This window comes from Strongylocentrotus purpuratus, unplaced genomic scaffold (assembly GCF_000002235.5).
Source record: "Strongylocentrotus purpuratus isolate Spur 01 unplaced genomic scaffold, Spur_5.0 spur5_scaffold_2, whole genome shotgun sequence".
Lineage (NCBI taxonomy): Eukaryota > Metazoa > Echinodermata > Echinoidea > Camarodonta > Strongylocentrotidae > Strongylocentrotus > Strongylocentrotus purpuratus.
This window is the reverse complement of record NW_022145605.1, coordinates 24,637,892-24,656,758: the sequence shown is the minus strand read 5'-3', so window position 1 is coordinate 24,656,758 and position 18,867 is coordinate 24,637,892. Positions and strand designations below refer to the sequence as shown.

General features: G+C 38.5%; 1 protein-coding gene across 1 annotated transcript; it reads left to right on the top strand.

Moving 5' to 3' along the window:
* The first annotated feature begins 3 nt into the window (after positions 1–3).
* Positions 4–18,576, top strand: LOC105445115. Its single transcript, XM_030991158.1, has 5 exons — positions 4–70; positions 10,920–11,120; positions 14,498–14,596; positions 15,987–16,154; positions 18,263–18,576. Exons 1-5 carry the CDS (start codon positions 4–6, stop codon positions 18,574–18,576), a joined length of 849 nt encoding a protein of 282 aa, XP_030847018.1.
* Positions 18,577–18,867: the final 291 nt, after the last annotated feature.

Genomic DNA, 18,867 nt, shown 5'->3' with positions numbered 1-18,867 from the left:
ATAATGGCTGCCATCTCCAAAGACACAGAGAGAAGAATGTTCGCTGATTCCACATCGCTCAGAGCTAAGAGTAAGCCCACAGCAACCAGAATATGTCGGACTCTCAAAGAGAACATAGTGTTGTCGAATCTCAACGTATAAAACACCGTATACAACTCTCCAATTCCCAGGTATAATTTGATGTGCATTGTGATAATAACAATACATCAAGCAGTACAATGTCAATGTTGAGCGAACCGTTGATACACAGGATTAAAGGTCACTTATCGCACAACGTTGGACTTTTACCTCCTCAAAAGTCTTTTTTTTTCTTCACACGTATAGGCAGGCGCGTACGCAGGATTTTTTCAAGGGGGGGGTTTTAACATTTATAAATCGGGCCGAAAATTTCGCAACGACTCAGCCAGCCGCTGAATAAGCAGGGGGGGGGGGGGGGGGGGGGGGGGGGGGGGGGGTAAGAGGTCACTTTTTTTTTTTTTTTGGTCCCAAAAAAAATCGCAACGACTCAGCCGACCGCTGAATAAGCGGGGGGGGGGGGGGGGGGGGGGGGGGGGGGGGGGTAAGAGGACACATTTTTTTTTTTTTTTGGTCTCGAAATTTGAAAATTTGACATTTTGCTCCGTTGGGGGGGGGGGTAAGGTCAGCTTTTTTAGGTCAACCATGGGAATTTTTTTTTTTTTTTTTTTTTTAATAAAAAAAAAAAAAAAAAAAAAAAAAATCAAAAGGGGGGGGGGGGGGGGGGGGTTTTAGAAAAATTTAGGGGGGGTTTACACACAAAAAATTACCAAAGGGGGGGGGTTTAACCCCCCAAACACCCCCCTGTGTACGCGCCTGCGTATAGGCACCAGTGTATTTGAGGGGGCAAGGGGGAAGTTCCCCACACAACTTTTCAACCTTAAAAAAGATGATAGCATCTGGCCTAATTATTATTCGAGGGAGCGTAGCGACCGAGCAAAAACTTCGTTTTCCTATTCTCTCTCAAATTTAATTAAGGGTATGGGGTGGTGATCCCCTAAAAAATAAAAATTTCCATTATGCAATCATTTTCTTTAGGAAAAACAGACATTTCTGATTTTTTGTTGATTTTTTTTTACACAGTACAAAGCCAATAGGAGGGAGCGTTGCGAGATACGTTACAGAGTTGCTAAGTTGTGTTGGATTGATCGCAAATTTACAAATTCCTAACTTTCTTATTTTTAATCGGAATTTGCCTAAACTTTTACTGACATGTTCCTCTCAACGTATCCATCTTAGCGCAGACGACTGACATGGGCTCGTACCTGCAAACTATAAATTCTCCGGAAAGTGCACTCCGCCCCAACCTGTACATAATTAATGCTGAATATTCCATCGCATCAGCATCTAGTTTTTACCATGTACTTGTTGCAGTATACTGCTTGCTGTTAAATTACGATCACTACCGTCTCCAATCGTTGCTGATAATAAGACGTATCGAGGCGACTTTTGTAATTATGAGTCCTAAAAAAAGCGAATTCCATGCCACTCCATGCCATGGTTTACAATCCAACAGTAAGCCTGGTTGTATCAAAGAGCAGCAACGGCAACAGTTGTTGCTCAAATTCAGCAACAATGGTAGCTAAGATTGTTTTTCCCAAAATATCAGATACAATGCATAAGACAAGCATGGAAAGTTGATAACACATACAAGCAATACTAATAATGAGGTGTAATAGCAACTGCTCTATCAAACATGCCTATTACCTAAAGAAGACAATTTTCTGGATCTGGATGTGAATCAGTTACAGACGGAAATTCTTGTACACAGACACACATATTTTCTTTCTTTTTAAATCAGTCATTTACACTTATTTCTTTAAATATATTATTTCTTATAATACGTTTTTTTAGAACAATCATGTTTTCTCAATCTTATCGTGATTTCAAATGGCTTAGATTGGATAGCAATCATACTGGAAGCTAAAATTGCACAAGCTTAGATGCTTACATTTGTTTTTATACTTATTGTTAAACAAGGCAGTCGTCAAATTTACATGTGGTCAATCCTCACACTACATTAGCCCAGAAATCAATCAGACATAGAGGGTCAGATGTATGGAATTCTTTACCTACCAATATTCGAAATATAAAATCACCAAACTCAAATGCATTATCTTTTCACAGATGTAAGATATTACTTACATATATATAAATCTCATATCAGCTCTCATTATATCGAACATAAATTTAATTCTCTTATGATCTATAAGACATTTTACTAGACTTAACAATTAACTTCTGTTCTTCTCAGTTATTGTTTTCTTTTATTTATTGTTCTTTGTAAATAGTGTAAATAGTTCACATCCCTTTAGAAATGTTATTTGTCATAGATTTTATATTTGAAAGGTGTTGTAACGATTCGAGCTATATTTGTGTGTTCATTCTTTAACTGTATAACAGTTGCAACTTGTCTTTGGTAAAGCATTGTTATATTCTTTTTCACGTGAAGTCTATTCAAATGAATTGTAAAATTGAAAATGATTTATTATATTATTTTCTTTTTTATGTGATGTTAACTCCAATGAATTGTGAAATTGTGAACATGAATTTATTTGTAGATATTTTTGATTTATAATTTTAAAAAATCCCTTAAAACAAAAATTAGTTACAATTTTTTTTAACCCTCATTAGCTTTAAGAAGAAAAAAGAAGCGAATGAAAGTAGGCCAATAATTACGTGATCAAAAGAGTTATCCTTTACTTCATTTTTTCATAGAAATAAAAGACAATATAATGGAAAGAATCGTAAATTCTGAGTAATTGCCAGATAAAGCCAAACGATAAAGAAGAAGAAGTACAACTAGCTGCCTTTTCTGGAGCAGTTAAAGGGGAAGTCCACCTTAACAATAATACTAAAAGCATTAAACCAGAACGTCAATGACGTAGCGCTCATCCACATCTCGCAACAACAAATCGTACATTTTATGTGGTACACTTTTGAACTGGTCAAAAAATAAAAATGTGATGCCCTGGAAGGGACATAATCTCATTTAGCTGTACAAGATTAAACAGAAACTAAAGGAAATGGAATGAAAATAGGTTGAAAAATATATAGTTTTATGACAAGCAGGACTTGAACTTAGTAAGAGATAAATATAAGCATACTCACCTTTTATTATGATAATAAAAGGACAGAGGTATAAATAGTCAGTAAATTGTCAACAGAAAAATATGGCAAAATAACAATTTTGAAAGGGACAAAAACGAGTTGGTGTGAGAAAATTGTTAAAATATTTAAACAAATTGAAGAATTAGGAGGTAACAAGAGAATGAAAACAAGGCATGCATAATACTGATGAATTAAAACAAAATTTTATATTGTGATCTTCTACCAGATAAAACAAACTAAATTAAAATCGGTCGAGAAATAAAGGAGAAGTAGCCTTTATTGTGATTTCGAATAAATTTGCATAAATTAGCATAGACAATTAATTTCACGATTCTGTGTAGAAGTTTTAAATCCCCCTCCTAGCCCTATCATATGAAATAATCAGAACCCAAATCGGTTGAAAAATAACGAAGAAGAAGCATTTGAAAACTGTGGACGGACGGACGGACGATGGACGCCACGCCATGGCATAACGAGAGAAACCAATTATTGCAAGTTGTAATAATATCCGATGAAAAGTAGGAAAGTTATACATTTATAAAGTTGTTATCAGTGAAACACAAATTGGCAACACTTAGACATTTCTTGCGAGGTCCTCACCAATTTGCTCTATACATATTTTGCATGAACTCTAATTTGCTTAGTTGTTGATGACGTGAAAAAAATCATTAGGGGTTGGTTGTATAGAAACATATTTACAATATTAAATATTTTGGGTGCACGTAGTATTGAACATTTTTTTAAGGGAAAAATGTGATTTCTGAATTTTTAGTAAGAGCAGATAGGAGGGATCCTTGCGAGATACGTCACAAAGTTACCAATTTGTGTTTGATTGATCGCAACTTTAAAAATTTCTAAGTTTCTTATTTTTAATCAGATTTTGTCTAAACTTTTACTGGCATATGTTCCTCTCGATTTAACCAACTTAGTATCATGGTGGACTTCCCGTTTCAAGTACAGTATGCAGTCACCATAGTTTCACAGTGCAGACGCAGTTCTCGACAGACATGGGTATGTACACGCCTGCAAACTATGGTATATAAACTGCACTAAGTGCACGGCGCCCCAACCTGTACATAATTAATGCTAAAAATATATTCCATCGCATCAGCAGCTATTTTTATCATTTACTTGTTGCAGTAGACTGCTTGCTGTTTTAATAAATAAAAGTAGGCCTATAATAACGTGATCAAAAGAGTTATCCTTAATTTCACAGCTAGTTTTGATCATGTACTTCTTGCAGTATACTGCTTTCCGTTTAATAACGATCACTGCCGTCTCCAAGCGTTGCTGATATTAGACGCATCGAGGCGACTTTCCAATCTTTGTATGTTTTTCATCAGACTTCTGACTGGGTATCAGGAAATGGTAAGTCTATCGTTATCACATAGTATATAAATCGTGGGTTTTATCATGTTCTCTTTACTCAGTCTCTTTACTTTTCAAATGTCCAGAAACGGGGGGGGGGGGCTGACATCTTTTATACCCGAATATCAGCTCTCAAAATTTCTTAAAGGTTAAATTCAAAGAAGATCATAAATATGTCAACTAATGTATCACTAGAAACTGGTAAGCTAACAGATGACCATCGGACAAGCTTTAGGTCAACTACATATCGGGTGATTTATAAAAATACAAATACAACTACCTCCATAGCAGCTGGGATATACGAGAGATTCGCCGGAAAAATAACGATGTTTTAATGACGTCACTATATGGACCAACACTGCCCAAGTAGACATCCCATAGAGAATGAACATAATTGCAAAGCTATTATTTCTCAAATTATAATGAGTTTAGTGTATATAAATGTAATGGCATGTCAAACCATTCAAAAGGGGATATGACCCGATTCTGATAACTAAAATCGTTTGCCTGTAAATACACAGGATAGGGGTTCATTTAAAATCAAAGAAACCAGACTTTCAAATTGAAAAACCCCCGGAATGATATTAAGGACGGCATTTGTTCCCTCTTGAAACGCCGAACATACCCCGGTGTGTGCAGCTGAATATACAATGGCGTCTTATTTTGTTCACAAGCGACATATTCCTTTATTTTTGTATCGCTGCATTTGTCATCAAATAAAACCATGCGCGGGGTTTAGAGTGAGGCAATAGATTATACATTTAGTCTGACGGTAGTGAAGTAGAGAAAGAACTCAAGAGAAGATGAAAACACAGGCAATGAAAATGTGTGAGATGTCACGGGACATCGTCTGCAAGTCATGTCCATACTGTGATCTCACACATCTCAGCAGCGTTCGGAGAGCTCTTCAGGTGCTATGCCGGGGCGCGTCCTTTTTTTCCTACGAATTGTTATACTTGACGCATGCAAAGAGGTCATAAACAATTGGACTTTGATTATTTATTTCTTTGCCTCACTATTTATAAAGGCAAAAATTAACTAAATAAACTGAGATTTGAACCCTCACGTCAACTCCAACGTTCTATTGGTATCACGCTGTCTTTACCGATTGAGCAAGCGATGAGTTGACAAAAGAACGATTTATATAATTACTATCACCCTATTAGCCACCCTACCGTATTCCAAGTGCGCATGCGCTGGTTTCCTTCGCGAGTGCGCATGCGCAGGGTCCCCTTGCGAGCTCAAAGTTCGTAGGAAAAAAAATTTCGCTGCCGGGGCTGTATTTAAGCGTTTTGTAATTATAATAATCATTACTTCGAATGTTTCCAAGCATTGAATTTTGATAACCTTGTCGAATCAAAGTTTCAACTTTGCAATAATTAAAATAAAGTTAGTTTTTAGAATCAATGAATATCTACTTTAATAAAATTGGGTAGCGTGCTTTAACAATGGTAACGAAAGTACAGTATGCAGTCACCATAGTTTCACAGTGCAGACGCAGTTATCGACAGACATGGGTATGTACACGCCTGCAAACTATGGTAAACTCCACAAACTGCACGGCGCCCCAACCTGTACATAATTAATGCTAATAAAATATTCCATCGCATCAGCAGCTAATTTTTTTTCATGTACCTGTTGCAGTAGACTGATGCTGTTTAATAACGATCACTGCCGTCTCCAATCTTTGCTGATATTAGACGCATCGAGGCGACTTTCCAATCTTTGTATGTTTTTCATCAGACTTCTGCCTGAGTATCAGGAAATGGTAAGTCTATCCAGTAATAACTCCTTGGTCTATCGTTGTTCGTATTGGTGTTGTAGATATATGACCTAGGGTTCACTTTAGCCCCCCCCCCACCCTCCCGGGGGGGGGGTTGGGGGTATAACTCTTGCTCAAATATAAACTTTCCAGTTTCCAAATTAAGCGAGCGAGCAAAACAGAAAACATGCTTTTTATTTCAAAAGTATTATTTTGTCATCATCAATGTACACTATCTTGATAAAAATATATAAAGGCCTAACTGAAATACTTATTTGGACACCTCGTGTATGAGATGAGATACAATAATTGGATGTTTTGGTCAAGTGAATAAGTCACCGGGCTGTATAGATCACAAGGTACGGGGTTCAAATCTCAGCCCAGCACTAACATCCTTTGGCAAAACGTGAACGACATTATTTGCAACTCTCCACCGAGGTGCTGAATGGGTACCCGGTAGGATTCGAACGTTAATGTAGTTTGCTCAGCATTGTGAGCGTCTGTAAAATGGCGCCTCCCTGCATGGAATGCTTATATTAATATCATTATTCTGAAATTTGCGGGGGGGGGGGGGGTCATTAGCCCCTGTCTCGTATACACACAAAAATCCTGATACATAGTTGTCCCGTTCATGTTCTATGTCTCTCACATTTTAATGTCAGTTCCTTTGAAGTGTTCGTGTTTCTATTGACGATCCTTTAGTTTCAAGGTTCCCATCAATTTTCCTGTAATGGTGCCGCTTTTCTACAAAATAAATATAGTTCGAGATCTACTTCAATAAATTCAACCTCCTCATATTATTTAAATCGTGAGTTTTATCATGTTCTCTCTCCTTAGTCTCTATTCTATTCAAATGTCCAGAAAATTAGAATAAAGTTTATTTTATGGAAATAGATATCCATAGGCGTAGGCACAGTTTAGTCGAGGGGGGGGGGGGGCGGGGCTGACATCTTTTATACCCGAATATCAACTCTCCAATTTCTTGATAAAATTGGGTAGCGTGCTTTAACAATGGTATCGAAATGTCATCATGAGACACGTAATAGATAAGATGAATATTTTTAGACAGACCATCTTGCTGCCAGGAACCGAAGGCGTTTGTCAAACTGATTTATATATTTTGTTTAATTCAGTGGCCTATTTTCAGGCCAAAAAATGAAGAAAAAAAAAGTTAAATTCCAACGGGATTTGAAAGACAATACTTATTTAGAACTCCTCTCAAGGCGAAAGGGTTTGAAAATGGCTTTTTGTGGCAAAATAACGAGCATGGTTGTCGAATCTACATAACTGATTGCTTTCTTTCTTTCTTTCTTGATTTGATTTTGTTTGGCAACTAGTCACAGTTGATTATTTTTGCCGTACACTATTTTATGAATTTATGAATTGCAATCAACTAAGTAATAGTCTGATTTTCACACCCTTGTACCGAACGGTCGTACGTTTTGTGCTGCACTAAGATTCCGATCAGTTTAATTTTGGCCATCATAAGTAGTGATTGTTTTGTTATTGTTCCTGTTGTTAACACGAATATTATTATTGATTTATGTATGTTCATATATATTTTGTGTATATTCATTCGTATCATTGTCTGTGCGGGGAAAATGATATGATGGAAACTTAAACAAAAAAAACTCAATTCTTAATTGATCATTATGCTTATTGGTGCACGGAAGTCTCAAATTTGAAAGCAATTTTTTGAAATCATTGTTCTTTTATATCATAATTATGCTAGAATCATGCTTTACAGCGGTATAATTAAAAAGTCTTATAGTGTGACAATATTTTCTACTCACTTTATTGATCTTTTGAAATCGACATGAGTGCATGAATAAGCCATCGATGTAATTGCGTTGTTTCTTTATATCCCCCATTCAAATTTCGGATAGTAATCATGTCGGATCTGCCTGTGTATTGGTACAAATCACGTAATTCATCGGTCTTACTCATGTTGATGAGAATGATAACCTTGGTTACGCTGATGATGATAGCCGGTAAGTAGGAATTAAACTTTTATGGACCAAAGTGTGTTTGTTTTTATTTATTTATTTATTTATATTTTGTAATCACTACTCGCATTGAAATGCAATTAGAGATAGGCCCACAATGGGCATTCAGTACGCGAGGTTTTTTCAGTTACGCATCAAAGGTTTAAAAATCAAGCATCATACAAGCAACGTAACGATAATACAATCTCTTACCTGCCTGCCTTTCTCTTCTTCTTCTGTCTCTCTCTCTCTCTCTCTCTCTCCTGTCTGTATGTACATGTATCTTCTTTTCTCTCTCTTCCCGTCTCCTTACGTTTATTTCCCCCTTTTCTCTGTCTCTGTTTACTCCACAGCCTCGACTGTTTCCGTGTTCGCGCGCCCAATCACCTGAGAAAAAAAAACACATCCTCAACGCTGAACCTGTGACAGTAGTCCCTGCCTCACACCGCGCTGTGTGTGGGATGCGTGTGATGGAAGATTAACAAATACATATATATATTTTTAAAGACAGAATCTTGACTAGCCTCTGACTAGTCCAGAATCTGGCCGGTTCTGTTTATTGGTTGGTGTGGTGGAGATCAAAATTAAATAGGCCACTCGCCCCCCCCCCCCTTTCCCCACTCAGTGTTATTTAGGGAACGCGTATGCATGTTCCCTCTTTTTTTTTTAAAGCACCCCCTATCTCCGGGGCGAAAGAGCACCCCTTTACCGAAGATTTTGGGAACCCGCATGCGGTTCCTCCGATATATTTTGTAATCAGTCGATTTTCCTAAGCTTCTTCTTCCATTAACTGCCCATATTCCTCCTCTTCTCCATACCGTTTCATGGTAGCTCGGCTATAGTCTGGGTTAACCAATGATTGCAGGGCACTCAGGGAGAACAGTATAAATACTGATTAGGCTACCCTGGATAAGCACAAGACATATTTTTTGTTTTCATTAATTATTATCATTATTATTATCATTATTATTATCATTATTTTTATTATTATTATTATTATTATTTGTATTATTATTATTATTATTATTATTATCATTATTATTATTATTATTATTATTCTCATTGAAAAAGAATCAAATGCAGAGGCCTCGTTACAGTCAAGTCCTGACAACAGAGGGCAGACCTGCTGTAGCGATGGCCACGGACTCAACTACACCCTACTCATGTTTCGCCCATGCCTCACGACTCAGCGAGAAGATGGGTCTACGGTGGTGACCATCCCGAAACTCATCCCAGCATCCCCTCTCTATGATACCCAGTGCAGAAGGAAGAACAAACACGGAATCCCTCCAGGGAGAAGAGTCTGTCGCCTCCCCGGTACGGTATGGGCGTTAATTCCGGGGGGCTGTGTATACACCCCCCTCCCAACCAACTTTGAGGGAGGATAATTAATGCTTGTGCAATATACCCCGCAAAATTAACACACACGTGAAAAGTTTTACAAAATTAATATAAGACTCTTGTATTAGTGAAAAGTTATTAGAATACTAACAATTACTAAATACTAAAATTACTCCTATTTTTGCAAGTGATAATTTGGCAAAGTTATATTTAGTTAAAAGGTTTTGGTTAACTGTGGGGCTATTTTCATAAAACTACTTATTCAGTGTTAGTTCATCGATTCTACTTGTTCATAATTATGTCCATAATGTTTCTGTATTTTGTATTTCGTATTTTGTGGGCTAGACTTCGAACATGTTGTTAGTCTTATCTTATCTTCATCCATTGGTTGTTCTGGGCTGCGGCCCCTACATAACACACACACACATAAAACTTTATATAAAAGTAGGAAGTGCAGACTTGATTTCTCGTGTTCCTTGGAAATCGTGTTCCTTGGAATAGTATTGTTGTCAGGAGGGGGGGGGGGTCATTCAAGCCCTTCTGATAATCCTGGCTCCGCCCTTCACCCTTTAAGCCTACTCATCAAAATAATTAGTGCGTGTGTTTCTGAGCATTGAATGAGATTACTGTAGAGGTTGCATGGTCTAGTGGATAAGTCCCCAGACTATAAAGCACAAGGTACGAGGTTCGAATCACTGCCACGACAATCCTGTCCTTTGGCGACATTCTTCTACATTTGTGACTCTCCACCCAGGTCAAGTTAATGGGTTAGTTCATTGAAATGCTAGGACACCGTGATAGTAGCCATGCTAACAGCTGGGGTAAGAGCTGTAGAGCCCTAGGAGAGTCGTGTATGACAGACATGAACGCTTTACAGGAAATAACCATCTATTCTTCTCCTTATTCATCTTCTTCTTTTCATCTTTCTTCTTCTCCTTCTTCTGTTTAACTTCTTTGTTTCTTCTGCTTCTTCTTATTCACCTCATCCTTTTCTTCCTTTTCCCCTGAATTCCTCTTCTTCCTCTTAGCTCCCCCTCTTCCTCCTTTACCTCTTTACCTCTTTCTCATTTTCCTCTTTCTTTCTTTCTTTATTAATATTCAAAAATTATTATGTTAATGATGGTGATGATTATGATTATGAATATGTTATTATTATTATTGATATCATCATGATTATTTTTCAAATTATTATTATTATTATTATTATTATTATAACCATTACTAACAATGTCATAATTAATCTTCTTATTATTATTATCTTTATGACGACGATGATGATAGCCCAGCAATCGGTGTTTCTGATGAAAGTTTTGATATCATTTTGTACGATTTTGCAGACTGCATGAACGACCCCTGTGAGCATGGTTGGTGCGAAGAGACAATGACTGGCTACCAATGTCACTCGTTTGACAATTCTTCAATAACTGTTGGTGACAAAGACACCATCATCACTAGCGCCATAACAACTACCACAAAGTCAACTAGAGAGACCCCGCAACCAGCGACAACGTCATCATCGACAACGCCTTCACAGGACCGTAAGACTTTACGGATTCTCGGCTGGCTCGGGCTCGGTGGCTACCTTTTTAAAACCTTACCCAGCCATCCTAGCGCTGCATTTAATTGGCTTAAAATCACAATCAACAGAAACCTAGCCATAAATATTAATTATACACTCACTCACCGAATCGGATGAGATAATTTATCATATAATGAGATTTCATAGTAATAATAATATTCGGTTCTTGTATAGCGCATATCACATTATATAATAATAATTATACTACTAATGATAGTGGGTTCTTGTATTGCGCTCATGTCTGTGATACGTGACACTCCTGACGCTCCCAATTATTACCCTGACTTTGGCACGGCTACCATTACGGCGTTCTAGCATTTCAAGGAACTAATTCCTGCCAGGTACCCATTTACATCACCTGGGTTGAGTGTGGCAAATGTAGATCAATGTCTTGCCTAAGGACATTAGTGCCACGGCGGAACTCGAATCGTGGACCTTGTGTTCGACAGTCCGGTCGGTGACATATCCAATCGACCACGACACCTCTACAAGAAAATGCAATTTGTGCAAATCTATGTTTACTTTAAAAAATTGACATATATCGCAAGTAAATCGGGAGGTTTACCCAGGTCGAATGCCTTCCCAGGTCGAAACTTTTTCATTATAATTGCGAGTAGTTTTGCGACATACCGTTATAGTCCAGAATATGGCCGATTTAATGTTGATCTCCACCACACCGTATACCAACGCAAATACTACTACTACTAGGTCGAGCGTACTCGCACTGATTTGACAAGCTTTATCCATTCAGTTCTATTCTCCATGATCTTTGGGAGCTCCTGCCTTGGTAGACATGTGTCCTTTTCTAACTAGTCAATGTAAGTCATCGCTGGGCGCCCTCTGGTGCGTTTGCCCCTTGAGGGCTCCCATAAGAGCATTTGTGAAATGATTTCACTCTTGCTCCTCCAGCAGTGCCCACTGAAACGGAGGCGGCGGTCTCTCAGTCTGGCTGAGATCGGTGTAATGTCCCTATACAATTCTATATTGGTCATATCGTCCCTCCAGTTGACATTTAGTGCTGCTCTCAAGAGTCTTGTATAGCAACCATCCAGTTGTTTTTCCAGTCTACTCGTCAAAGCAGTATACAGTTTCCACTGTAGCCCTAAAGAAACGGACTTTCAGTTTTCTACCGAGGTTTGATTTCCAGATGGCTGTCAGCTTGTTCAAAGCAGTCCAGGCTTTTGCCTTTCGGATATTAAGATCTTGTTTTGACTGATCAACCCACGAGCCAAGGTACTGAAAGTTTTGGACCTGCTTCAACTTTGTCCTGTCAGCAGTACAAATCTCGCCTTCACGAAGCTTGTACAACATGAATTCTGTCTTAGTACTGTTTAATTGTAGACCGACTTGTATGTGTGATCATTACAGCAAGATATCTGCTACTTTTCCTTTCCTGTAGGGTGAAGCCTAGATCCTCGAACCCTTCAGTAGTCATTCTTAGAGCATAATCCAATGCTATGATGAATAGGTATGGTGCTAAGGTATCTCCTTGAAGCACTCCTGCTAAGATGGTACAGGAGTCAGTAGTCTCTCCATCGGGTGAACGTACTTGAGATGTGGTATCTTTTTACATCACCCCTACTGCTGTAACTATTGTGTGTGGTATTCCGTAGGCTCTTAGGATCTCTAACATCTTCTTTCAATTGATTGAATCAAAGGCCTTCTTAAAATCCACGAACGTAAGCACTGCTGTCAGATGCTTTGCTTATACCTTCCACCAATCTTCGCAAAGTTAGAATTTGCGCTATACTATAGATCTTCCTGGACAGAATCCATTCTGGTTCTTGCGGAGAAGGGGTTCCAGGTGAGGACGGATTCTATTCAAAAGCATTTTGTTGAATACTTTTGCAGCTACTGGGGTCAGTGCAATCCCACGATAGTTTTGAGGGGTACTGAGATCTCCTTTTTTGGCCGGGTACAGGGATTATTATGCTCCTAGACCACTGGTTTCTCGCCATGGATAAGTGTTCTGTTACATACTTCCAAGAGCTGTTTGTCAAGGGCACCAGACTTCCATACCTCTGCTGGGATTCCATCCACACCTGGGCATTTATTATTGGAGAGGGAGGTAACTGCTACTTTGAGTTCTGCAATGGTTAATTTGCTTGTTTTAATTGGAAGTGTCTTTTGGACCATCTTCCTTCTGGGTTGTTGTTATCCGGTGGTGGTTGACCAAGAAGATTAGAAAAGTGATCTTTCCACTGGTTTATGTCTCTTTTGGTTTTGTTTACCTCTAAGCTGATCCACTTGGGTCGAGGCCTTTCCAGTGATCTCTTTTAACAATATCCCATACTTTCCTAGTCTGCTGTTAGACTGCACCATGCAATCTCGATCTCAGTGCATTTTTGAGCTATGTAGTTTGACTGCTCTTCATCGTATGCATCCTGGAGATCTTTCTTGGCTTTGTCAAGTGTTTCTGCATGTTCGACAGTAAAATGTTGGTGCGCCATTCTTTTTATTATATGCTACCTTTAGGCATTTCCGTTTCTCCCTGATCTTTTCGTTTTCCCATGGCGCACATTTCTTCTTGCCCTTTCTCTTTGGTACATATTTCGTGGCTGCTCCTTCGTGAGCTTCTATTAGTGCAGAGTAGATCTCGTTCGCTGTAGGATTCTCGATATCTTGATACAATGCCTCAAATATGTTGTTTACCTCCATTGTATATGCTTCCTTAATACTACAATCTGATTTAAAGAGCTGCCAGTCATGATGAGAAAGATTTGATTTGGCTTTTACCTTCGTATTGCTTCTCAAGCTTAGTTGCATTTTGGTGGAGACAATTCGATCGTCCGAGTTCAAAGGGCAACAAAAGAGTTGTAAGCTTGACAGTCTTTCACACTATTTCTCCACTTTTTGTTCTCTAGGATATAGTCTAGTTGTGCCTGGCTCTTATTTGGGTATGTAAATGTCCACAACTTTTCTTTGACTTTTTGAAAGCGTGTGTTACACGCAATCAGGTCACATTCGAATGTCATGTTCAGCAAGTATACTGCCCATTTCTGTTAGTCCTGAAACCCTTGCTGTTTGCAGAGCTAACCTGGGCATTCATGTCACCACAAATAATCTTCATGTTGTGCTGAGGGATCTTTTTAATTACATCAGACAGTAAGCTATAGAAATTTACAGCTTAATTGTAAATAATCACATTAGATATTCAAATGCAGCGCTAAGATGGCTGGGTTAGGCTTTTTTAAAGTCGCGGCCAAGCGGGAGGGGGGACGGGGGAGGGACACATGTCCGAAATACTCTGATAAACAAGATGAGAATTTAAAGGTCTATCATTTACCCCTCTCTTTACCTCACGATTTACCCATGTTTTACCCTCTTTTATCACAGTTTGTCTTTCAACTCCTTGTAAAAATGGAGGGACTTGCGAACAGTTAGTGACGTCGTTTCTATGTACTTGCCCTCCGATGTTCTACGGTCCAGTGTGTGGTAAGTATATTATTGCTAGCGCAACTGGTGGAGTAGCAGGTGATGTATTCTGTGCATTATTCAAGGAAGCGGGATTCGAAGGGAGGCGCGATAGCTCAGTCGGTAGAGCAGTGCCCTTTAATTAGTCCTCATTATCTTTACTCGTTAATCCTCATTACCATGTCCCTCGGAGAGGACCTGTAGCCGTCGGCCGTCTGGTTGCTTACTAACACGCATTTATTCTTTCTTAGCAGTCAGGTGAAATAACCACCACCACTATCAAATGAGGGCCCCTTCGAGGCTCTGAATGAGACTACCCTCCCATAAGATAAATAAATAAATAAATAATAAATATATATATATATATATATATATATATATATATTCCTTTAATTTCCTTTCATCTGTACTGATCCATGGTAATAGATAGAGATTCTGTATCCATTGGCTTTGTTACTACAAGGTACATTCATTTTACAAATACAATGCACATAGAACATAAAAAGAATCACACTAACGTTGTCCAGTTTTTGTATATTTGCCTACATGCAGATCAATATTTACTTACGCAATTACTTACGTAATTATATACGCAATGTATTTTATGAATGCATTACCATTATTCCTTAATGATTTTAGTGTACATATTGGTTTCAGAATATTGAAATAATAATAATTTTTGCCTGGTATAGTATCAGGACATGTATCCCGTTGAATTACTTAGATGTATATCTACATAGAATTAAGGGATATCAGATCATGAGGTGAATATAAAAGAATGAATGCAGTCGTGTATAATGGTGCATTTTGAAGAAAACAAGCAGTCACCGACCCCTCCCATTATAATGTTTTGCAGAGAAAAAAAAGATACAGACAAAAAAAGTGTTCCGTCAAAAAAAGTAAACAATAACTAATTGCGGTTATAGAATTTGTCAAAAGCTAAACTTCAATCCAGAGGGATTTACGAAACTGTTACAGTTTCCAAATATCTGTTCGCATGTACTTCACAAGAAGAAATGATGAATAATATATAAATATATAAACAACTAAATAAATGGTTAGTAATGAATGAAATATGAACCAATAAATAAATAACAAATAAATAAATATAAATCTATGATAAATGAATAAACAAATAAATGAAGAAACAACTTGAAATGTTATACAGTGGATATAAAATGTTATTACATTGTAGTCCTACATTCGATTTCGTAAGTTGATGTAAACACCAGAATGATGATTCAAATCTATTTTTTGTCATGGGCAATTATTGGCGATTTGATCCCCTCCCACCCCTTCCCTCTCTCTCTCTCTCTCTCTCTATCTCTCTTACTCTCTGTCTCTCTCTCTCTCTTTCTCTCTCTCTCTCTCTCTCTATCTCTCCGTGTGTATCTCGTATGTGTTTTGACAGAGTGTCCCGTACTCCACACACCTGATGTGGGTGATACCAGACGGTACGCCTTTCCTGGCTTCTGGATTGCTGAGAATGTGACGTCATTTGACTTCATGGTCAGCGCTGACAATGATGCGCACATTGGACTCTTCGCAAGTAACGTGTCAGACGAAAAATACGAAATTGGTAAGTCAGTTGTGTCATTGAGATTTTGAGTCAGGGGCTGCGATCCCGGGTAGGCGGGAGGGGACACCCCCGCCCCCTCCCCGTCCCCGGAAATATTTCTTTGGAGGATATCTACCGCCCCTCCCCCCCCCCCGAGAAATATTGAATCTTCTCGCTCCGTCACGACGGACCCTCGCTTAAAGATAAAGACCAGGGCCCCGTCTTACAAAGAGTTGATATCAATCGTAACTTATTTGCGATTGATATCAATCGTAACTATGTACATAAGAGATAGGAGACTGCAAACTTGCGATTGATTGGAGGACTTACGATTGATTTGGATCGATCGTAACTCTTTGTAAGACGGGGCCCAGTTATGGTCATGCGATTGCATTGTGAAAGAAACGTTGTGGAATCGATCAAAAAGGTTGATCATCTAGCATATAACTATTGGTGTGTACTGCAAGGTTCTGGAATCATCAAAATGAAAAGAAATTTGGCCCAGTCTTCGTAAAGTTACAAGCACTGTACACAGAAAGATGTATAGGGGACTACGCACACGTGCGTTTATCTCTCACAGTCCAATAGATAAACTAATTTACCAAAATAATATATCAATTAGTAGGCGATTTTATCCGGCAAAATTTGTATCATCATGTATTAGTCAAAACATATTCTTTCACAGGATTGGTAATATGAGCTTCCATTTCATTTTTTGAAATTGGGGCGTTTCCAATACTGGTCTTTACCTTTAAAAATTAAAAGTCTTAAAATGTTGAAGAAGAGGGTGCAACATGGAGGTGGGAAGTGGTATAAGTCGTAGGTATTTAACAGGCAGAGATTCCACCATGTGTATATTGTCTGTCTGTTTACAACACACTATAGAAAATGCAAATTTCCGGAAGGGCTTAGCCTAGATACACTAGTTTGCTGGCTCGATGATCTAACTGTATTACATATTATATTCCACATACAAAGAATCTTGCGCTACGATTGGATAAAAGTAAATCACGTGATAAAAAATAGTTCGCCCATCATTGATGGGAGAAGAAAAGTTCGTTGCACTGTGTAGATGGTAGTACTTTCTACACAGTGCAACGCACTTTCACTGAAGATAGAATCTACAAAGTGCAAAGCACTTTCTTGTATACGTTGCGCATACGTACATGTATGTACGTACTGCATGGACTGTACGTATCGTACACCGTTTGCTAGTTGTTAATTGATGATTTGTTGCTCTAAAATGACAGAAGAAGTGAAATGTTTCCAAAGTGGAATATAAAGGAATATAAAGCAAATAATCACCTTTTGGTTTCAGGCGATGGCAAACTATCACTTCCTCGGCGATCTGAATGTATACGCTCTCTTTCCTCAGCTTCGCTTCGGAAAGATAGTTACATCCAGATTGCCTCGGAAGTGATAGTTTGTCCCATCATCTTCACCAACGGTAATTGTTTGCTTATTATATAAAATATGTATCTTTAACTCCCTTCTTTCTCTCTCGCTCTCTAACACACACTCGCACACGCACACTCTTCTTTTGTAATTTTGTTTTATTCCTCCAAATTAATGTGTAATACAAACAAACACATACAACTAAATAAAATAAATAAACGTTTTCGATATTAATTGCTTATAGTACAAAAACATAATTAAACAATAACTCATTTGTAGTATAATAATATTCAACATACAAAGAATCTTGCGCTACGATTGGTCAAAAGTAAATCACGTGATGAAAGATAGTTTGCCCATGATTGATTGATGAAACACACACAATCTTTCTCCCCCCCCCTCTTCCTCTCTCTATCCTTTATCCCCCTTTGTCCCCGTTCCATGGAAAGGGAAAGGGGCTGTTTTAGGGGGGGGCGCAATACACTCTGTACCGCCCTCTCGTTGTGCTACGTCTTCTTTCACAATGCATCACAATGTATCACGTATTGGAAGCTTTCCACGTGTGGAGGGGTTGGGTGGGAAGGGGTAGGGAAGGAAGGAAGGATGGGGAGGGGAGGGGGTAAAGAGGAAGCGTGCACTGCGCACCAATGACTTCTCCTCTCTCTTATTTTTCAATTACTTTTGTTAAAACGAAATGAACAGTATGAACTTGTGAACTTATATTTATCATACAGTTATCGGTGGATGGAACAATGCTCGTAGCGTTATCGGACGAAGTGCCAGTTCCGATCTTTTGACTTGGAGAGAATTATCTCCTCAACAAGACTTCCGTCTGACAGGAAATCCAGTTTTTGACCACTACCAGCTATCCTTCGCCAACGGTTATATTAAGTTAAGTCGTTATGATACACAACTAGCCTTTATAGACGCCACTGACCTGGATCCTCTGGCAATCAACTGCGTCGGAATAATGACTGGGTATGGATCAGTAGGGTATTGGAAATTCCCGACATTCTGCCAGGAAAGCCAAAACAAGGATCATGCATAAGTGCTGGTTGAGGCAATCATGTAGACCATAAATTAATTGAATTGTATAGTCAATCTGCTGTTAAACTTGGGATTGTCAATAAATTTAAAACATTGTAGCTTTTTCTCGAGATGATTATACAGGGCATCGTTTCACGGAGCAGTCATAAGTTCAAATTCGCCGACATCCGATGTAATACACGCGTTTCAATCGGATAATAGTGAACTTGTACGACTGTTTCGTGAAACGTTGACCCGTTTCATAAAGTTACGGTTATAGCATGGTAAAAATAAAATAATGTAACATTATTGA